The sequence below is a fragment of the Numenius arquata genome, chromosome 10 (genome assembly GCF_964106895.1).
Source record: "Numenius arquata chromosome 10, bNumArq3.hap1.1, whole genome shotgun sequence".
Classification (NCBI taxonomy): domain Eukaryota; kingdom Metazoa; phylum Chordata; class Aves; order Charadriiformes; family Scolopacidae; genus Numenius; species Numenius arquata.
Window position 1 is genome coordinate 25,583,461 of NC_133585.1, and position 17,355 is coordinate 25,600,815.

The following is a 17,355-nucleotide window of genomic DNA, read 5'->3' on the forward strand; positions in this document are numbered from 1 at the left end:
CCACCTCCGGACGTTCTCTTCCCCTTTTCCTAAAGGGTTTTGCTGAGGCTCCCCTTTATGTCATTACTTATTCAATATGGACAAATGCAGTGCTATTTTAAGAAAGCATGATTGCTAATGCACATTTTGTTTTCCTAATCAAGCTAGGACCGTTAATAGGAGTTTGGTCTTCTTACATGTGGGAGAACAGCAGTTTAATTCTTGAAAGTATGTTATACCTTACGTTCCTTCAGGTTTTCCAGAAAATAGTCTCCTTGCATTTGGTGCTTTCTTCTATGTATCTTTTTAAATGTAAGAATTAAAATACGAGTAGATTATATTACTGATGTTCAAGGCTCGCTTGCCTATTAAGTTGTATTATGCTAAGTTGAAAATGTTTCCTTTTTCAATTAAATATTCTGCTAATGTTGCTGGTGCAACCAGTGTAAACATTCTGTGGGAGAACAGGCCTTCTCAGGAATTTCTTATCAGTAGTCCCTTGCTGTAAATATGGATTCTGTTTGTGATAATTTGACATGCACAGCCTTTGAAAGTCTTAGTCTGGAGCCATCCTTGCTCTTTGGAATGACAACATTTGCAGTAGTCCGTCATGCTAAGAGTAACCCAGCTTAAAACTTACTGACACAGTGGTTTCAGTGTAAATTTGGTTCAGCATTGTCATGAAGAATGTTTGAGTTCTAAGCCATAAATATCTTTTAAGCTTCTGTGTCTACTTTTTGCAGGAAAAAATGGCATATTATCCTTTGACATAGCTATGCAAGAAAACTCACCAGTGACTTAATCTTTTCCACTTCAAACACATCTTGCAATCTTAATTTACTTCACATAAGTAGTTGAATTTGTTCTACTATGCCCCACTTTTAATGCTTAAGCTATTTAAAGCGTCTATAGAATTGTATCAATTGTTTTGTTTTCTTATTGTTTAGTGGTATATGGTTACTATAGTGCACATCTATAACCGCTGGAAGAATAGTGAACTTCGATGTTACGTGAATGGGGAACTGGCATCTTATGGAGAAATAACATGGTTTGTCAACACCAGTGATGTAAGTAATCCCTGAATGCTAATATCTGTAGTTGATCATCTTGGTGGATTTAAATAGATATCCTTTGGCATTTTTATTAATAAACCCTGCATTTTATGCATTTTTAAAAAATCTTGAAAGCAACTTAATAACTTCTTGATAGAGGAGTAGATTCTGCTTTTATACATCTCAGAACTTAAAATTTGTATCTGCTGATACCTTCAAATGCTTGTTTATGTAAAAATAATACTCCCTAATAATATGTTTATTCTTTGCGTAATTTGCTTGTGTAGTATAGATTAAACCCTGTTACTGGCTTCTGTTTCATTTTCAGACATTTGACAAATGTTTCCTGGGTTCTTCAGAAACAGCAGATGCCAACCGAGTGTTTTGTGGGCAAATGACATCCGTTTACCTTTTTAGTGAGGCTCTCAATGCTGCTCAGATCTTTGCCATTTATCAGCTTGGTCTGGGATACAAGGTATCTTAGAATTGACTGTAAAGTTTCCGAAGTTTAATTCTGATAAGACTGTTTATGATGGGTATTCAGAATGTTGTGACACCTCTGTCACTCTAAAAACATTCTTACTGTGTAATCTTTTTGCTAAACTTTTCCATGTTTCTTCTATTAGCCTATGTATCATCTCACAAACTACAAGTAAGCATTAATTTAATTATTTAATTTCTTATAAAAAATAAATTTTTGTTCCTGTTTATTTTTCAAAATTACTGTATTGCTGGTTGGGAGAGGGAGAATACCCCTGTTATCTCTGGCTAGGCTCACTTTTTCATTGAGGCTGAAAGCTCTAGATCAAATATGCTGTATTTGTTTTAGAAATGTAGCTTTATAGTTGATTCTGCTAGACATACTTTTTTAATGTGTGAAGTTAGTGCTGAGGATTAGTTTTGTTGCAGTGATTTATTATTTGTTTTGTCATAGCCTGAGGGGCACTAATTGAAGACTGTTATTCCCTAGCAGCTGTACAAACATACGCTAAAAAAGATGGTTCCTATTCTATCTGCTCCTCAATTATTAGTTCCTCCTGAGTGAACATTGCTGACTGCCGTTCTGTTTCCTAGCTAATGTGTTTCTTTTGCATTACCGCATTTTGGCAATGTTACTCTTGAGGGGTCAAAAAAAAATAATTCTGCAGTTCAAAGTCTGTAAAATTGACTTTGAGTAAATGTTCTTATGAGACCTCTTCTTTCTGAAATATTGCTAGGTTGAAGAAGCAATGTTACAGTGATTTTTTTGGCAATAGTTGTGTTCTGAACTGTATTCTCAATGTGTGTAATCTAATTTCTTTTTCTTTTTTCCTTCCTCAACCCTGCTCCCCAACTCAGGGAACCTTCAAATTCAAGGCAGAAAGTGATCTCTTCCTTGCTGAACATCACAAATTGTTGCTATATGATGGCAAACTATCCAGTGCTATTGCATTTATGTACAATCCAAGGGCTACAGATGCACAGCTGTGTCTAGAGTCATCCCCTAAGGATAACCCTTCTATTTTTGTTCATTCACCGCATGCCCTCATGCTGCAGGTATTTCATCATTTTCATAGATTTGGAGGGTACAAATGATTTCTGTGTGAAAACCTAAAAATCCAGTTTTATAGGGATTTGGACAAGATAGGGAACTGCTGATAGGTTGAGGTTTTTGGGTTGTACCCACTGCTACCTCTCCTGTTTCTTGAATTAATGTGGATGCAAGAATCCTAAGAAAAAGGTATATTTTATCAAAGTGGCAGCCTAAAAAATGAGAGTATTACAAAGACTGTTAGCTTTTCAAAAAAATCCTTCTTTCTCATTTCTGACATATGTTCACTCCCCTACAAATATTACCTATCTCCCGTCCTTTGCCCTGTTGGTATGATACCCTTTTCGACCCTGTGCTTTGAACACCTTAATCTTTTTAATTTGTCAGAAGCTTTTTGTGTGTTCTGTTCTAGAGTTTCTCTATTACTAAAGACTTGTTTTAGAGTTTGCAAACCACCTCCTTCGTCTGAGGATCCTGTGTCTAAGGCAGGAGGTCAGCCAGCCTGGGCATTTAGTGTGGCTGTGGCAGTCAGTTTGTACTTCTTGCTGTTTATTTTCATTTGGTAATAATATGAATTTTTTATTGAAGAAATTTCAGACTCTTTCTAACAAACTTTTTTACCGGTTTCTGAAGGAGATTTCAATATTTCTTAATGCTTCTTTGCCAGGATGTGAAAGCAGTCTTAACGCATTCTGTCCAAAGTGCCCTGCACTCCATTGGAGGGGTGCAGGTACTTTTCCCTCTCTTTGCACAGTTAGACTATAGGCAATATTCATCGGACCACGTTGACACAACTGTTTGGTGAGTGCATGTATTTATTGCGTTTTGGTTTTTTTTTTTCTTCTTTTTAAGTAAAGTAAACTACCTCTTGCTTTATTAAGTGGCATAGTGGTTTCAGTTGTCTTGTTCAACAAAGAATTATGTCTAACAACAAAAAGGTGGCCTTGTTACACACAGAACCTCAGAGTGAAGTGTTTATTTGTACCAAATTTTCTATGAAACTTCACACAGAATCAAAATGTACACATTTCTACTTCACAATTTTGTGTAACAGGATCAGACAATTCTCTTGAGCTTATTCCTGTCATGGAGAAAATCCACTGGGGGAAGCTTCAAGAGAAACTCCAGGGAGGATGAATTTCTTAGCTACAATAAGTTATTCCTTGGAATTTATTTGGGTTTTTCACCTTTAGACCTTCCGGAAGGTACTGTTACTCGGTGTTACTGCCAGGCTTTTCCTCTGGTTTCAGCTCTGTTTCAACTCAGTCCAAATTCTGAACATCCAGGCAGAGAAACTGGGGGAGCTCTTAAGTTAAACAGTAGTATTGACGGCAAAGAAATTACTTGCCATTCATATTGTTGCTAAGAAGAGTTGGTCACAGTGTTCCTTCAACCCATTTATACATTTCCCAGCCTCTCTTGAGCTGACTCAGACCTGGGAATCTATGTGTTGAATCAGGGATTTGATTCATTTGCAAACTGGCCGAGCAATAGAGGGGTTTTCAGCTGGCTGGGGTCTTGATTCATAGCCCTTAGTGCTGTGACACAAGGGGAGGGGCACGAACATTCCTTCTGGCAGCAGCAGAGGTGAATTAGCTTGAACCAATAGTAAATCTGTGTCTAGAAATATATTTCCAATATCTGCTTATCTGAAAAAAGTAGGAAGTAGAACGGCATTTGTTACTGATCTTGCAGAAGTTTGTGAGAGAAATATGAAGCAGAGAGAAGTACAGGTTTAACTGTTGCCTTTCTGCAAGAATGTATTTTGAGAAGAATTTTTCTGTGCCATTGCACGGTTATCTCAGAATCCAGAATTTCAAGTTAGAAATGCACTAATTTAAAGCGAGAAGTTAGAGCTTTCAAAAATTAGTCTTGCTTTTTGTTTTAAAAATTCTGATCTGAGCATTTACATGACAAGTTAAACGTATCTCTGGGCTGTGTGTTGGGAGTGTTAATTTGGAAATACTATCTGTCTCATTGTAACTATTTAAAACATTTTTCTTTAATAAACACTGTATTTTTCAGTTCTACTTTATTGGCTTTCATCATGGAGTTGTTGAAGAACTCCATTGCTATGCAAGAACAGATGCTTTCCTGTAAGGGCTTCCTTGTGATAGGACAGAGCCTAGAAAAGGTAAAGCAAATCTTTCGTCATGTCTTACATTAATGTTGCATTTTTTTTGAGAGAAAGACTTTTCTGAGACTGTTGCAGGGCTCTTCCTTAAGCAGATCTTCTTTTACAGTCTTCCAAAGCCCATGTTACCCGAGCTGTACTAGAACTTTGCCTTGCCTTTTCGAAATACCTGAGCAATTTACACAATGGGGTGCCCTTGCTGAAGCAGCTGTGTGATCATGTTCTCCTTAATCCTGCAATATGGATTCATATCCCAGCACAGGTAAAATTGCTTATTCTTATGAATAAGGTTATCTTATGATGTATCGATTTGAGAGTGTTGAGACTGAGCCTGGACTCCAGGAATTATAGGTCATGGCTCTACAAGAGAAGTCATACAGAAACTGTTTTCAGACTCTGCTTTTCTGCATGTAGCTGTCAAGTTTTGCAGACTCCCAAAGTTTTCAGGAAGTTTGGAGACCTGCAGTGTTCTACAGAGCAGAGTTAGGAGTGACTTCTGGAGTCTCTGTCCTAGTCAGTGTTTTAGATTGAGGAGGAATTTTGGATGGGTTGGCTGGCAAAAACCCAGCATTTTTTAAGAGAAATTATCCCGGGAGTCAGATTCGAAGACTTCATTTAAATTGACATATTCCTTGTAGACTATTTTTGTTTTGGAATCTATGTTCTCCAAGAGCTTGGATGGAAACTTTTCAGTTAGTTCTACTTGGAACCTTCTTACCAAATTTTTTGGTCCCCTCTGTAAGGATTTGTTTTGCATTTTGAAAACTGACAGCACTAAAATGCTGCTGTTGAAGTCATTGTAAAACATTCATGTTTTTTTTACAGCTAAATTAAATTATTAAGTCATTATTTCTCAGAAGAAAAAGGGAAGAAGATATGTAAATAATTAAGCCTATAATGAATACTTAAGCCTATAATAAATATGTGACTTTTTATAATACTTCATGTGTGACCCTGTCCTGAACAAAGAGGTTGGACTAGATGATCTCCAGAGGTGCCTTCCAATCTCGGCTATCTGTGGTTGTGTGAATACCATGCTTTCACGCTCCTGTGAGTGTGGACCAGCATAAAAACCCCACATGACTCTGTAGTTTTAGAAATAAAATGAAAATTTTCATCAGTTTGCAAGGGTTTTGAGAGCTTTGTGCCTAAGCTACGCAGAGAAAATCTGTTTCTTTAGAAGGCTTTAATAAATGAAATTTAAGAATGCAGTTGTCTCTGCTGCAATGTTCCTGTGATGATTTTTGATCTCCTGATTGGTGTTGTAGGTTCAGCTGCTCCTATACACTTACCTATCTACTGAGTTCATTGGCACTGTTAACATATATGGTGCAATCCGGCGGGTTGGGACAGTTCTTCTGGTCATGCATACCTTAAAGTATTACTACTGGGTGGTGAATCCTCAGGATCGCAGTGGTATAACTCCCAAGGGCATAGGTATGTATTCATTTCTACTCTAACAAGCTGATGTTTGTTTTAAAAAAAATGTTGTGTACGATATATAGTATAGAACTGTAAATATTCCAGGGAGAAGTTTATTTTAATGTGGTGGGTTCACTGTAACAGTTCGAGCAGCGTGCTTTTGTCCATAGGATATTCTTGGAAGTTTTTCTTCAGAAACTAACTTAATTTAACTTTGGAAACTTTCTTCAGAAGTCATATCCTCTTGTCACCAAAGACCTACATGGATCAATGCTAGGTAGAACGGGTCAGAGAGATGGTAGGGTTTTGAAAGTGTAGAGCTGGGGATACGGTCTCTTTATGGAGCTTGTTCAAGTGCTGGACAGGCTTTAAGCACTTTGTAAGATCTCATGATAATAGCAGTATAGCTGAAAACAGGCATGCTGAGTTTATCTGACAGACACAGGGATCTGAACTTGCTGAAAAACTGCTTTAAAGTGTGCTTAATCCAGACAGCAAACTCATGGCAAAAGAATTAATAAGTTTAGAACAGGTGTTTGTTACTTGTCATTGACACGGAACGCAGAACAAGAATACTGATCCTAAGGAAAAAAGCCATGGGAATAGCTGTTTGACTCAGAAATCCAGTACTGTAAAAGGAACTGGGAGAAGTGAAACGTGCACCAGCATGATATAAACACCTTCAGATGGAGCTGGCACAGATAAGGGAATTAATGCTTTTTGGAAGTATGGCTTTACAACTCTCCTAATTGTTGTGTGTTTTATGGGGCGGGGTACACAGCCTTGTCAAAGGGAGAATAACTTGCATCTCTACTCTCTCCTGTAATGAAGAAAGCCTCTGGAATTTCAGAGAGAGAAGGTGATGAGAGCTAGATAGATGTCCTGGGAGTGAGTGCTCCTTAGATGTGTCCAACTTCCTGCCACCAACTTCTTAAAATGACCAACCCTTCCTGTCAGAGGCTTGCAAAGATTGTTTTGTAGTATTTTGCATCCTGTAAGGAGCAAAGCATGTGCGTTTTCTCCTTTCTTTTTAGTGAAGATGAGGTTTTACTTCCTAAGTTTCTGAACGGATTTATTGAGCCCGAGGCAAGTGTATGTGTTGGATAGTCTTACTAAGGCGGTTGAATGGCTTATTTTGACTAGACTGGTCTATATTGAAAATAACTATTCTTAAACCAAATATGCCTGTGGGCATATGCTGTATAAAGCCAGACTCGTACGATCACTTACATTTGCTAGTTGATTTGCTTTTCCCCGGTGATTAAGATTGTAAAGAACTGTGTGAGCAAATGTAAAAACTATCCCTAGAAATGTATTTGCAACAGTTCATTTGCTTTCGGTATGAAAGCTTTTACTTGGCTTTGACATTTGGTTGCACCTGTTTTTTTAACCTTGCCTCTCCTGGGAACTACTCAGTGTTTGAGTATTTAAAATGTGTCAGTGAAAGTCTGCTTTGCGCAGGAATGGCAGAAGCAAGTCCTTTTGACTTTGAGTTAACAAATTAAGTTCTTGGTTGTCAAGGTAATCTTTATGTATATATAGCATTTTAAGATTGATTTTGGTTGTGTATACAGCCAATGTGCGATAACGGCATGTAGTTATTCCTTTAAGCTTTAGCAGAAGAACTTTAAAAACAATAGCAAACTGCAAAAATTTGAAATTTGGAAATTCTAACATAAAGTTCTTGTATCGGTCTTATTCCTTGCATGAAGTTGGGTCGTAGGCACTACAAGGAAGTGGTAAAATCATGAAAAGGATTTTAGAGGGGTTTAGAAAACTGTATTTAATAAAAGCCTTAGTAGGACTTCACTGATTGGGTGTTTTGCTAATAAACAGTGATAAAACACATTGCTATTTTGTAGTCTGAAGTGGAGGAAAGATAACTTTACTTAGAATTGTGCCCTCTTCATCCAGAAAGTGCCTTTTATTCTTCTTTATGTGAAAATGCATACTATGCTAAAAACAACTGTTTATTTGTATTTCATATATCTCCTTATTTTTTTTCATAGATGGGCCACGGCCTACTCAAAAAGAGATTTTGTCTCTGCGAGCATTCTTGTTGATGTTCACTAAACAGCTAGTGATGAAGGTAGGATAACTTTAAATTATGATAAGATATCGAAGTTTCCTTTCATAAAGAAATGCACTTTAGTATAGCTTTTTTTTCTTAACGTTGGATTTTGTCAACAAATAAGTAAATAGAAATACCTTGTGAGGTGCATCTTTTTGTTGTGGCTCTTGCCGCAGACAGCAGTGCTAAAGATGCATTTTTCTTCCTTTTAAGCTGTTTTTATAAAAAAAAAAAAAAGTGGAGCTGTTAAATCTTTAACTTAAACATGTTTATTACTGGAGAAATAAATATTTGATTCCGTATTTTGTTTTTGACAAGAACCATATCACCTGCATCAGAAGCAGTGCTTAAAACCAAAGAGCACAATTTGACATATTCTGTGGCCAGTGGGACAGAGGAAGATAAGAAAGACTCTACCAATAAGTTTCATGACTGTTTGTTAGACATTACAGGAATACTGAAATTCAACAGTTCTACTGCTTATAGCCTAGGAATACTGAAATTCAACAGTTCTACTGCTTATCGCCTCTTCTTAACCCTTTCCTATTGCAGGCTCTGATCTCTATTTTCTTCTCTCCCTTCTGTATACTCTTTTCTATGTTTGAATCTAGCTCCCTTTTCCCCTCTTCCTCTGTGTTGCCTAAGGGACCGGTAGGCTCTCAGTGCTGCTACCCTTAGCCCTGACAGTTTGCAGAAGTAACTACCAGAAAAGTTCTACTCTTGACTCTCATACTCTTACTTCAATTGCAGAACATCCAATTTAAGAATCAGAGGCAATTTAGATATCCAACCCTAAGAGGCTTTCATTACGTGTTTGCTTCTTTTTTTATTTTTATTTTTTAATTTCTGTCAGAGAGATTTATAACAGTTTTGGGTAGTTTCACAAGGACAGTAAAAGCATGTCCATCATAAAAGGTTGATTCTTCTGCAAATTTTCTATTTGTACACAGTGGTGCAAAATTTTTTGGGGAATGAGAGACTTGCTTTTTAAAAGTAAAAGCCCTAGAAACGAAGATGCCTGCTTTTCACTTTGCTCATCCTGTTCTTAGAAATTGTTGTTTTTTATTTTATTTTCACCAAAAAGACCTCAAGGCATATTCCTGACATAGATGCCATAAATAATTTAAAATTCTGCATAGTTGATAGCAACTGAAGATAGGATTCTGTAGCAGAAAATAAGAAGCAAACTCAGGTATAGGCATAGCTAACGGGCTTATAATTAGACATCCAGCTTTACTTTTGACTCCTTAATTTAATTTTTCTATTAATAGGAAGCTCTCACTTCAAATTATCTGTATCAGTTAATATGTGTTACTCTAACAATTTCATGTACTATATTACTATCAAACTTACTTTTATGCCTGTATTGGACTTACCTTAATCCACTTTTATAACCTTCAGTGGGTGTTTTTTGGGCGGGGAAAAAGCTACCTTCCATCGATGAAGCTATTATAGTACCTTGTGAAAACAATTTGTCATGTGGGATTTGCTCTTTATATAATCATAACTTGTAATAATGCTCTTTTGGGAACAGTACTTCTGTACTTGAAAGATCATAGTTAAAACCTGATTGTTTTTAAAGGACTATGGAATAAAAGAAGATGAATTGCAGGCTATCCTCAATTATCTGCTCACTATACATGAGGTAATTTTTAATTTGGGGGAGCGGGTGGGGGGGAGAAGGTACTATTTCTACTGTTTGTGACCACCAAATTTTTGAGTATTCTCAGATATTACCTTCTTTGTGCCACAAGATGGCTCTGTAGAGGAAGCAGCAAACATTGTCCAACTCTTCAGTGCCGTGTGCTGAACTGCCAATATTCTTGCAGTGATTTAAGCACTATGTTCAATGTTAGACTGAAGTTCATTAAGCCAGTAAGGCAAAATGGTTTCTCATGTTGTTCTGCAAACCTTTTTACCAAGCAGAAAAACAGATGGTGAGGCTGACTTTAAAAAGAAAAAGACAAAACCTTGTTTTATGCTGTCTAAGTAATATTTTTGTTTTGTTTTGTTTTTCTCTCCTTTTTATTTTGCTTCTTAAATAAAGCAATAAAATTGAAAACATGCATTAAAAAATAAAGATGTATGTTAATGGCATCTAGAAGAAGCATATAAACTTAATTGGGAGAAAATGTTGGTTACCGCTGATACATCTGCATCTTCATATTTTAGCACCAGGAAAAGGCACTTTATGCCAGATGCAACATCAAAGACAAGGGAAATGGGGACATAAATCTAACTGATCTCATCTCTGTAAGGGTGCTTGAAATGGGTAAAATAAGGAATTAATTGAACTTCGCTTCAAGCAGTATGGATTTTTTTCTTTTTTTTTGTTACACCTATATTTTCCTTTTATTCTCTGTGCTGGTTACTACCACTTGGTAGTACCATGGTCAAGCAATTTAAGTCATTCTACTTTATATGGAGATATAAAAAATAAGACTCTTGGTAACGTGTAAGAGTAAACCAAAAAGCAGGAAGCTTTATATAGCCTTCAGATGAGGAAATGATATTTTATAGTTTGCATAGTAGGTTTGCATAGTCAAGTCTAAAAGTTCCATGAATGCTGAATCCCACAGAATTAGATGTCTACTTGTAAATTTAGAAAAACATCAACAAAAATTAAAATTCAGCCTTCTCATGGGGCTTATTCATCGGTGATGGTGTCTGTAATGTAAGCAATAATATCATCAGGTGAACAGTGTTGTTCAGGGAATATAAAACTGGTTTTCTAATCGAGAAAGAATCAGAATATTTGTTTGAAAGTGTTGAAACGGGTTTGTTTTGGTTTTTTAAATAAGCTTTCATTTTAATACCACAAAATTGGAAAAGACAGCACTTGCATTTTGCTACTTTGTAAGTTTTCAGTTATAATTAACTTGGAACAAATTAATAAACTGTAGTTTGGAGTGCTTTCGACTGACAGTATGGAAAACTTTACTGAGAAGTTTGAATTACCCATTTTAAGTGTTGTCTGTGGGAGGTGGTGGTATTTTTTTTTTCTTTCATGGGGTGAACATTTGTTAGTAGAGATTTTGTAGTAAACATCTCCCAGTGTCCCAGAAAATGTGCAGCAGTTAATTTCTAGCTCCTGTGCAGTAAAAGAGAGGGAAATATATATATGCAAAGAGAAATTGCATAGTCCAATAGTCCATTCCCTCTCAAAGGCTTACATCCCAGACACAGATATATCACTTTTCACCCTAAATAAATATGGGGTTTTTTTTGGTAATAATTTCGCCTGCACTCGCCTTCCAGATCTGTAGCTTTTTTGGTCCTGGCCTAATTGTTTTGGTCCATGATTTACTATTACTCTCCAGATCATTTTGAAATATTTTGTAGTGGTTCTTTTAGCCGCTACTGTTCTAGAGTACATGCATTTTTAATTCAAATTTGTAACTTTTATTCAACAGGATGACAATCTAATGGATGTCTTGCAGTTGCTTGTTGCTCTGATGTCAGAGCATCCCAGTTCTATGATCCCTGCTTTTGATCAGAGGAATGGATTACAGTAAGTTTGAATTTTGTGAGTGGGCAAAAGGAAATAGTATTTTGACCATACTGTTGCTTGCTAGAATTCCTGTGAAATCTGAAAGGTCCTTGTCAGTGTATGTGTTGCAATCTTAGACTCCTGATCTAGGGAGATTTTTGTGTCCAGGTGTTCTTTTGACAAGAGGTGATGTTGGATTTATTATCAATGAGGTCTTTTTTTTTTTTTAATGTTTCCAAGCTGTCAGTCACGCTTAAACAGGTAGTGATCAATTTGAGTTAGTCTATACATAGATGTTAAGTCTTCATTTATTAGTGCTTAGTCTTTAGCCTCCCGTTCTTAAATATGTTTTAGAACTGAAAGTTCTAAAAAAATCTGGCAAAAATTGGTTCAGATTTCTTCCGATCTTTGTTAGCTTTCTTTCCTTTTTTTTTTTTTTTTCCCAATGTGTAAAGCATTATGGGACTTTTGCAGAAGAACCCTTTTATTTGTTTAAATTCAGAACTTTGTGGTATGGATTGTTCACAATCTCTTTTTCCTAACAAACAGCAAAATATTGTTGAACACTATTGTGAGAGAAAAGTAGGAAAAGTCACAAATTCTACTAACAGTAAAAACACTAGAGAACATCTGCTAGCAAAAGACTTAAGTTATGACTCTGATTTTGACTTGTGGCTCTCAGAGGGTGGTCACATTATTGAACTTTTCTAACTTAAAATTAACCTGCATGGACATAGTGGGGGAAAAAATTGGAACAGACAACAAACGTAAAAACTATTCCTGCAAGGGTATGTGGAGTAGTAACTCTCTTGCTGTGTAGAGTCTCGCTGCATACATTTTGTTGCACCTATTGGTTAACCCCTATTTATACATATATTTTTTTTCAGTTGCCCTTTCTCAAGAGACAACATTCAGGCACGTTCATAATTGTTTTCTCCCCTTTTAGTGGTAGGCTGATTTTTTTTTTTTTTTATTATTATTTTTTGTTACCCATTTTCGTCAGCTTTTGACTTCATTTGTATGGTAATGTATTATGCTATGGAAACTAATAAAAACTCTAAATAATAAAATATTTGAATGTCGTGTTAGGTCTCCAATGCAATATGTTTGTTTTTATTTAACAACTGGCAGTAGACATTTTCTTTTTTTATTAACTAGTATATAGGCATGTCAGTATGAATAGGGAGTCCACAGTGAGAAATCACTTTATTTCCTGTCTCATTTGTTACTTTCCTTGCTCCTGTATTGTCTCTAGTCACTTAACGGGTTGTTTGTATGCTTATTGATACATCTACTTTTTGCAATTAAAACACCATATTCTTGAAATTTAAAATTTACAAAGCTTTATAAATATTTGGAGTTTTTTAATAATTGGAATTTTAAAAGTAACCAATCTAATGAAGAAAGAATAAGCGTAAGGAAGCTGTCGTTTTGTTTTTTTTTCTATGCAATTAGGTAACCCTCATACCGTTCTGTTAAGACAAGCAGGGAAATGGATTCATTGTTCCGTGGGGTGGCTTGTTTCTTTGATTCTATGGTTGCTGTGGCTGCAGCTTTCTCCAGGATAAGTTATTTGTTATAGATAACTGGTTTATAATCACTCCTGGGTTTTCACTTAAATTCTAGTATAGCACTAGATTTTTTTTGTCTTAGTTTAGGTGTCTTGGGTAATATTTTTTGTCTTAGTTCAGGTGTCTTGGGTAATATTTTTAGGTATGTAAAAGTGAAGGAATATATAACTAGTGATGAGAACATATAACTAGTGCTCAGTTATGTATAGATAAGGCCTAAAAACTTGAATAAGTCCTTTGAACTCTTTGGAACTGGCTCATCTAAGTGTGGTATTGGGATATTTTTTGAAAGACTGAAGAATCATTGAAATTACTTTTATTTTTTTCCCTTCCCCTTAATAAAGTGATAGAAATTTCCTCAAAAAATTTATTCAGAAAATATTCACAGTAAAGGCTGAGTACTGTGCGTTCTGTTCCAATATAATTTCATGGAGCATTGGGAAATAATTTTATTTTTTTCTCTCTCTCTCAGAGCTTACTAGTTCATGTAGGTATAAGTTAAATCATATTTCACAAATTCAGAGATCTGTCCAATACCATGAAGCATAGCCCAACTAAAATCAGATAGTGACATGGTCATAAGCACTTTACTGTCTAAAAAGTAAGCAATGAATGAAATTAGATGTAACTGATAAATATATTTAGATGTCTTATGGTTTTTTGTGGGAGATTTACAAGGATCAAAAACTTGTATTCGTTATTCTTCACATTGACAGAAGGCCAATATTGGAATTTTTCACTGTGTAAATAAACTTCTTTGATTAAAAGATTAAGCTTTAATGTATTGCAAATAAATGTTTGAGAAGTTAAGTCCAATTTCTTTTTATTTGGGAGTGGAAGGCATAGATACACGTGATGAGATCTGGGCAGCATTACAGATTGAATTGGTAACGTCAAATATATTTAAGGTTACTGGACACTTCCCGCTGTAAGACTGTACTTCCAATTGTTGATTAGTTTACCAGACTTTCATCAGTTACATTGACTTGCTGTGTTTGTAACTCTCATTTTCTTTCTTGGGAAAGCTTCAGCTAAAGCTGTTCAGCTCATTCAGTCTAGTACTTTGCTACAGGCGTGGCCCTCGCTCCCTTTGGCTTTCTTCTTAAACCTTCTCTGTGGAGAATCACAAGCGGGTGTAGAGCATAATCATAAGGAGGTGAAGAGCAGAAGCCGACGTAGGTGAAATGAGAAGAATGCCTCGGGACTTGTTGTCTTCCTCTGTCCCTCCAGAGGGAGTGGCAGCACGCACAGATCTCAAATATTAGTGCTAGTAATAAATCCCCCTCCATACATGGCTATTCCTATCTGGCCACATTATAGTCAAAAAATTGCTTGTATAGTTTTCTGGATAAAATATCAGGTTGAGACAGGTCTCAGTATAGGAATTACAGCAGCCTTTCACAGCATGTTTTATGTACTGATGCTTGGGAGATACTTAAATTTCATTAAAAATCTCTAAATGTAAAATCACAGAATATTGTGCCATTAACAGAAACGTCATGCTGTCTCATTTAACAGTCATTCTTTTAAATTTTAAATTTTATATTTTATTTGCAGTCTACTGGAGTTAATTTGTCATTCCAAAAATTGCTGTGTATTTCAACCATTTTTAGGAAGCCTTGTGTTTTCTCTACTTAGGGTTGTCTACAAACTTTTAGCATCACGAAGTGAAGGCATCAGGGTGCAAGCTCTAAAAGTGATGGGATATTTCTTAAAGCATCTCGCTCCAAAGTAAGTACTGCTTTAGGTCTTAGAACAAAGCCTTCCAAAAAAGAAACAAGAAAGGGAGGTTGTGACACGCATACACACCATATATTGTTTTGTGTATGTATTATTTGGTGTGTAGTGTTGGTTTGTAAAGTAAAAAAACTGTATTTGAGCTTAATCGCTAAATACACTTCACTGAATAGGAGCTACTATTTTTCAAGTACCCTTCAACTTGTTTGTCGTTAATACATTTCTGATGTGGTGGAGTTCCTTGTTATTGACAACTAGTGTCCGGGCATTATTACTTCCTTACCGAGTTCGTTTAATATTTAGTTGCAGTATGGCTGCCTGCTTTTTAAAGCGGTCTTTTTCCATAATTCCACTGAAATTGGTAACAAGGATTAGACGGATGAGATTGAACCCCGGCTTATTTACTGAGAACTAGATTTCATGTGTCTCAAGTTGACTACGATAGTGGGTAACTCTTGAGATCGCTGTCCATGGTTGTATTTTTGAGTGAAATGAGGACAAAGATGCCCTTTCCCTAGTGTTTATCAAGCAGCCCCTAAGGGTGTGCTTCAGCTTTTTGGGCCCATGGGCGAGTGGACCGCGTTTATGGAAGAAAGTTAGCTGTCTTCTCTCTGTCTTCAGGGGATGACTTGTCCTTTCAGAATTTGAATCCTTGCCCTTTTCCTTAACCAAAAGTGAAAGACTTAAGGAACAAAAAAGTAAAAGATGTTTCCAGTGATTTCATATTTCTTGAGGCACGCTTCTTAAACTTTTTTTTTTTTTCCCCTAAAGCAAGTTGAATACATATGTTTATTTTATCTTTCTGTACTATTTTAGGAGAAAAGCTGAAGTCATGCTTGGACATGGATTGTTCTCTTTGTTGGCTGAAAGGCTGATGCTTCAGACAAGCTTAATCACCATGACCACATACAATGTCCTATTTGAGGTAGTAATATACTGTAGTTAGGATCCAATCTTCCTAATTACTTGTAAGACATTGTTAGAAAATTGCTTACATATTTGTGCTGATATGTTCCAGATGACATTAAACCTTAGCGTGATGCAGCTGAGTGCTAGGGTTTTTTTTTGTTTTTTTTTTTCCCCAAGCTCACTACTGGAGTTGTTTCCCCCTCCCCCCCCCCCCCCCCCCCCTTAACTTGGTTATGCTCATTATGAACAATTCTGGAAAATTAGTAACCTGAATGTCTCAAGCAGGCAGTCCTATATATGTGGAATTTTAATACAGCAATGATCTTGCCTTTTGATGACTGTTTTGGTTAGATTGAGGCTTTTCTTCCAGTGTATTTAAAACAGCAGTGTGCACTTAAGAGAAAGCACCAAAAAAATAGTTTAGAGTGAAATTTTAGGAACAGGGCAAAATAAATTATCAAGAAAGAGAACAAGTGGATTTTTTGGTTAATTTTTAGAACCATGGTGAAATAGTGATGGGTGCTGTAGGAAGGATGTGTCCAACTATTTTTCAGTAAGCTGTCTTTATGAACATTGATATGGCATCTTTTTCTTTCTTGCTAGATTCTGACTGAACAGATTTGCACTCAAGTGATCCATAAACAACATCCTGACCCAGATTCAACAGTGAAGATACAAAATCCTCGTAAGAATGATACACGTTTCTAAGTCCTACCATAAGAAAAGTCTGCTCTAAAAAAACCCACCCAAAACATAGGAAAGCTTATTAATTGCATCCACCAGTCTTAATTCTGATCTCAGTTTTATATTGTTTTTCATACAAAAGGAAAGATGGTGTGCGTTTAGTTTGAGTTATTTAGGAAATACGTCTCTATAGCTTTTTGAAAGACGTTTTATGTGTCCAAATGTGTATGTAGTTCATAACTCACCCTTTTTGGCTGTGCAGTCATGTTATGAAATGGTTTTTCAAGACTTGCATGCACAGAGAACTTTGATTTAATACATGTTAAGGTTCCAGCAAAATTCTGATTGCATTATTTAGTGATGTCAGACTAAATTACCTGAAATACGGGAACAGCCTTTATCTTAAATTACATTCAGTGTGACAATACTAGATGGAAGGTAGGAGAAATGTATCTGCTCACTGTTTTGGTTAGCTAACTTTTTGGGAAATACGAAACTTCAGATGTCTTTTGAACTAAGAGAAAATACTGATCTCCTTTCCTGAATTATATGCATTATTAATGTGCTCTGTATATAACACATGGACTTATGATAGCTTTGGGAGTTCATTTTTTCTGGAGAAATAATAGATTTTTTCACTTTCATAGCTGCTTTGTCATTAAATGTAGGTCATAGTTGTGGGTTTGCTTCATGTGGAAAGTGGGGGAAGAGAAAGCAAAGCAAAGCAGATACAGAGGAAAGAAATCTGGTTGCAGTATGGCATTTGCCTTCTGGT

The 17,355-nt window shown here is 36.1% G+C and overlaps 1 protein-coding gene across 2 annotated transcripts in view; it reads left to right on the forward strand.

Annotated features, from left to right (window-relative positions):
• LRBA (LPS responsive beige-like anchor protein) overlaps positions 1 to 17,355 on the forward strand; it is a 416,351-nt gene that overhangs the window by 50,172 nt on the left and 348,824 nt on the right. For both annotated transcript variants that reach the window (XM_074154664.1, XM_074154665.1), the window contains exons 7-19: positions 927 to 1,046; positions 1,360 to 1,506; positions 2,370 to 2,567; positions 3,230 to 3,363; positions 4,588 to 4,696; positions 4,806 to 4,958; positions 5,965 to 6,133; positions 8,128 to 8,207; positions 9,772 to 9,834; positions 11,603 to 11,700; positions 14,889 to 14,981; positions 15,804 to 15,912; positions 16,500 to 16,581. In XM_074154664.1, the coding sequence (XP_074010765.1) occupies positions 927 to 1,046; positions 1,360 to 1,506; positions 2,370 to 2,567; positions 3,230 to 3,363; positions 4,588 to 4,696; positions 4,806 to 4,958; positions 5,965 to 6,133; positions 8,128 to 8,207; positions 9,772 to 9,834; positions 11,603 to 11,700; positions 14,889 to 14,981; positions 15,804 to 15,912; positions 16,500 to 16,581 (1,555 nt within the window). The remainder of the gene's footprint in view (positions 1 to 926; positions 1,047 to 1,359; positions 1,507 to 2,369; positions 2,568 to 3,229; positions 3,364 to 4,587; positions 4,697 to 4,805; positions 4,959 to 5,964; positions 6,134 to 8,127; positions 8,208 to 9,771; positions 9,835 to 11,602; positions 11,701 to 14,888; positions 14,982 to 15,803; positions 15,913 to 16,499; positions 16,582 to 17,355) is intronic.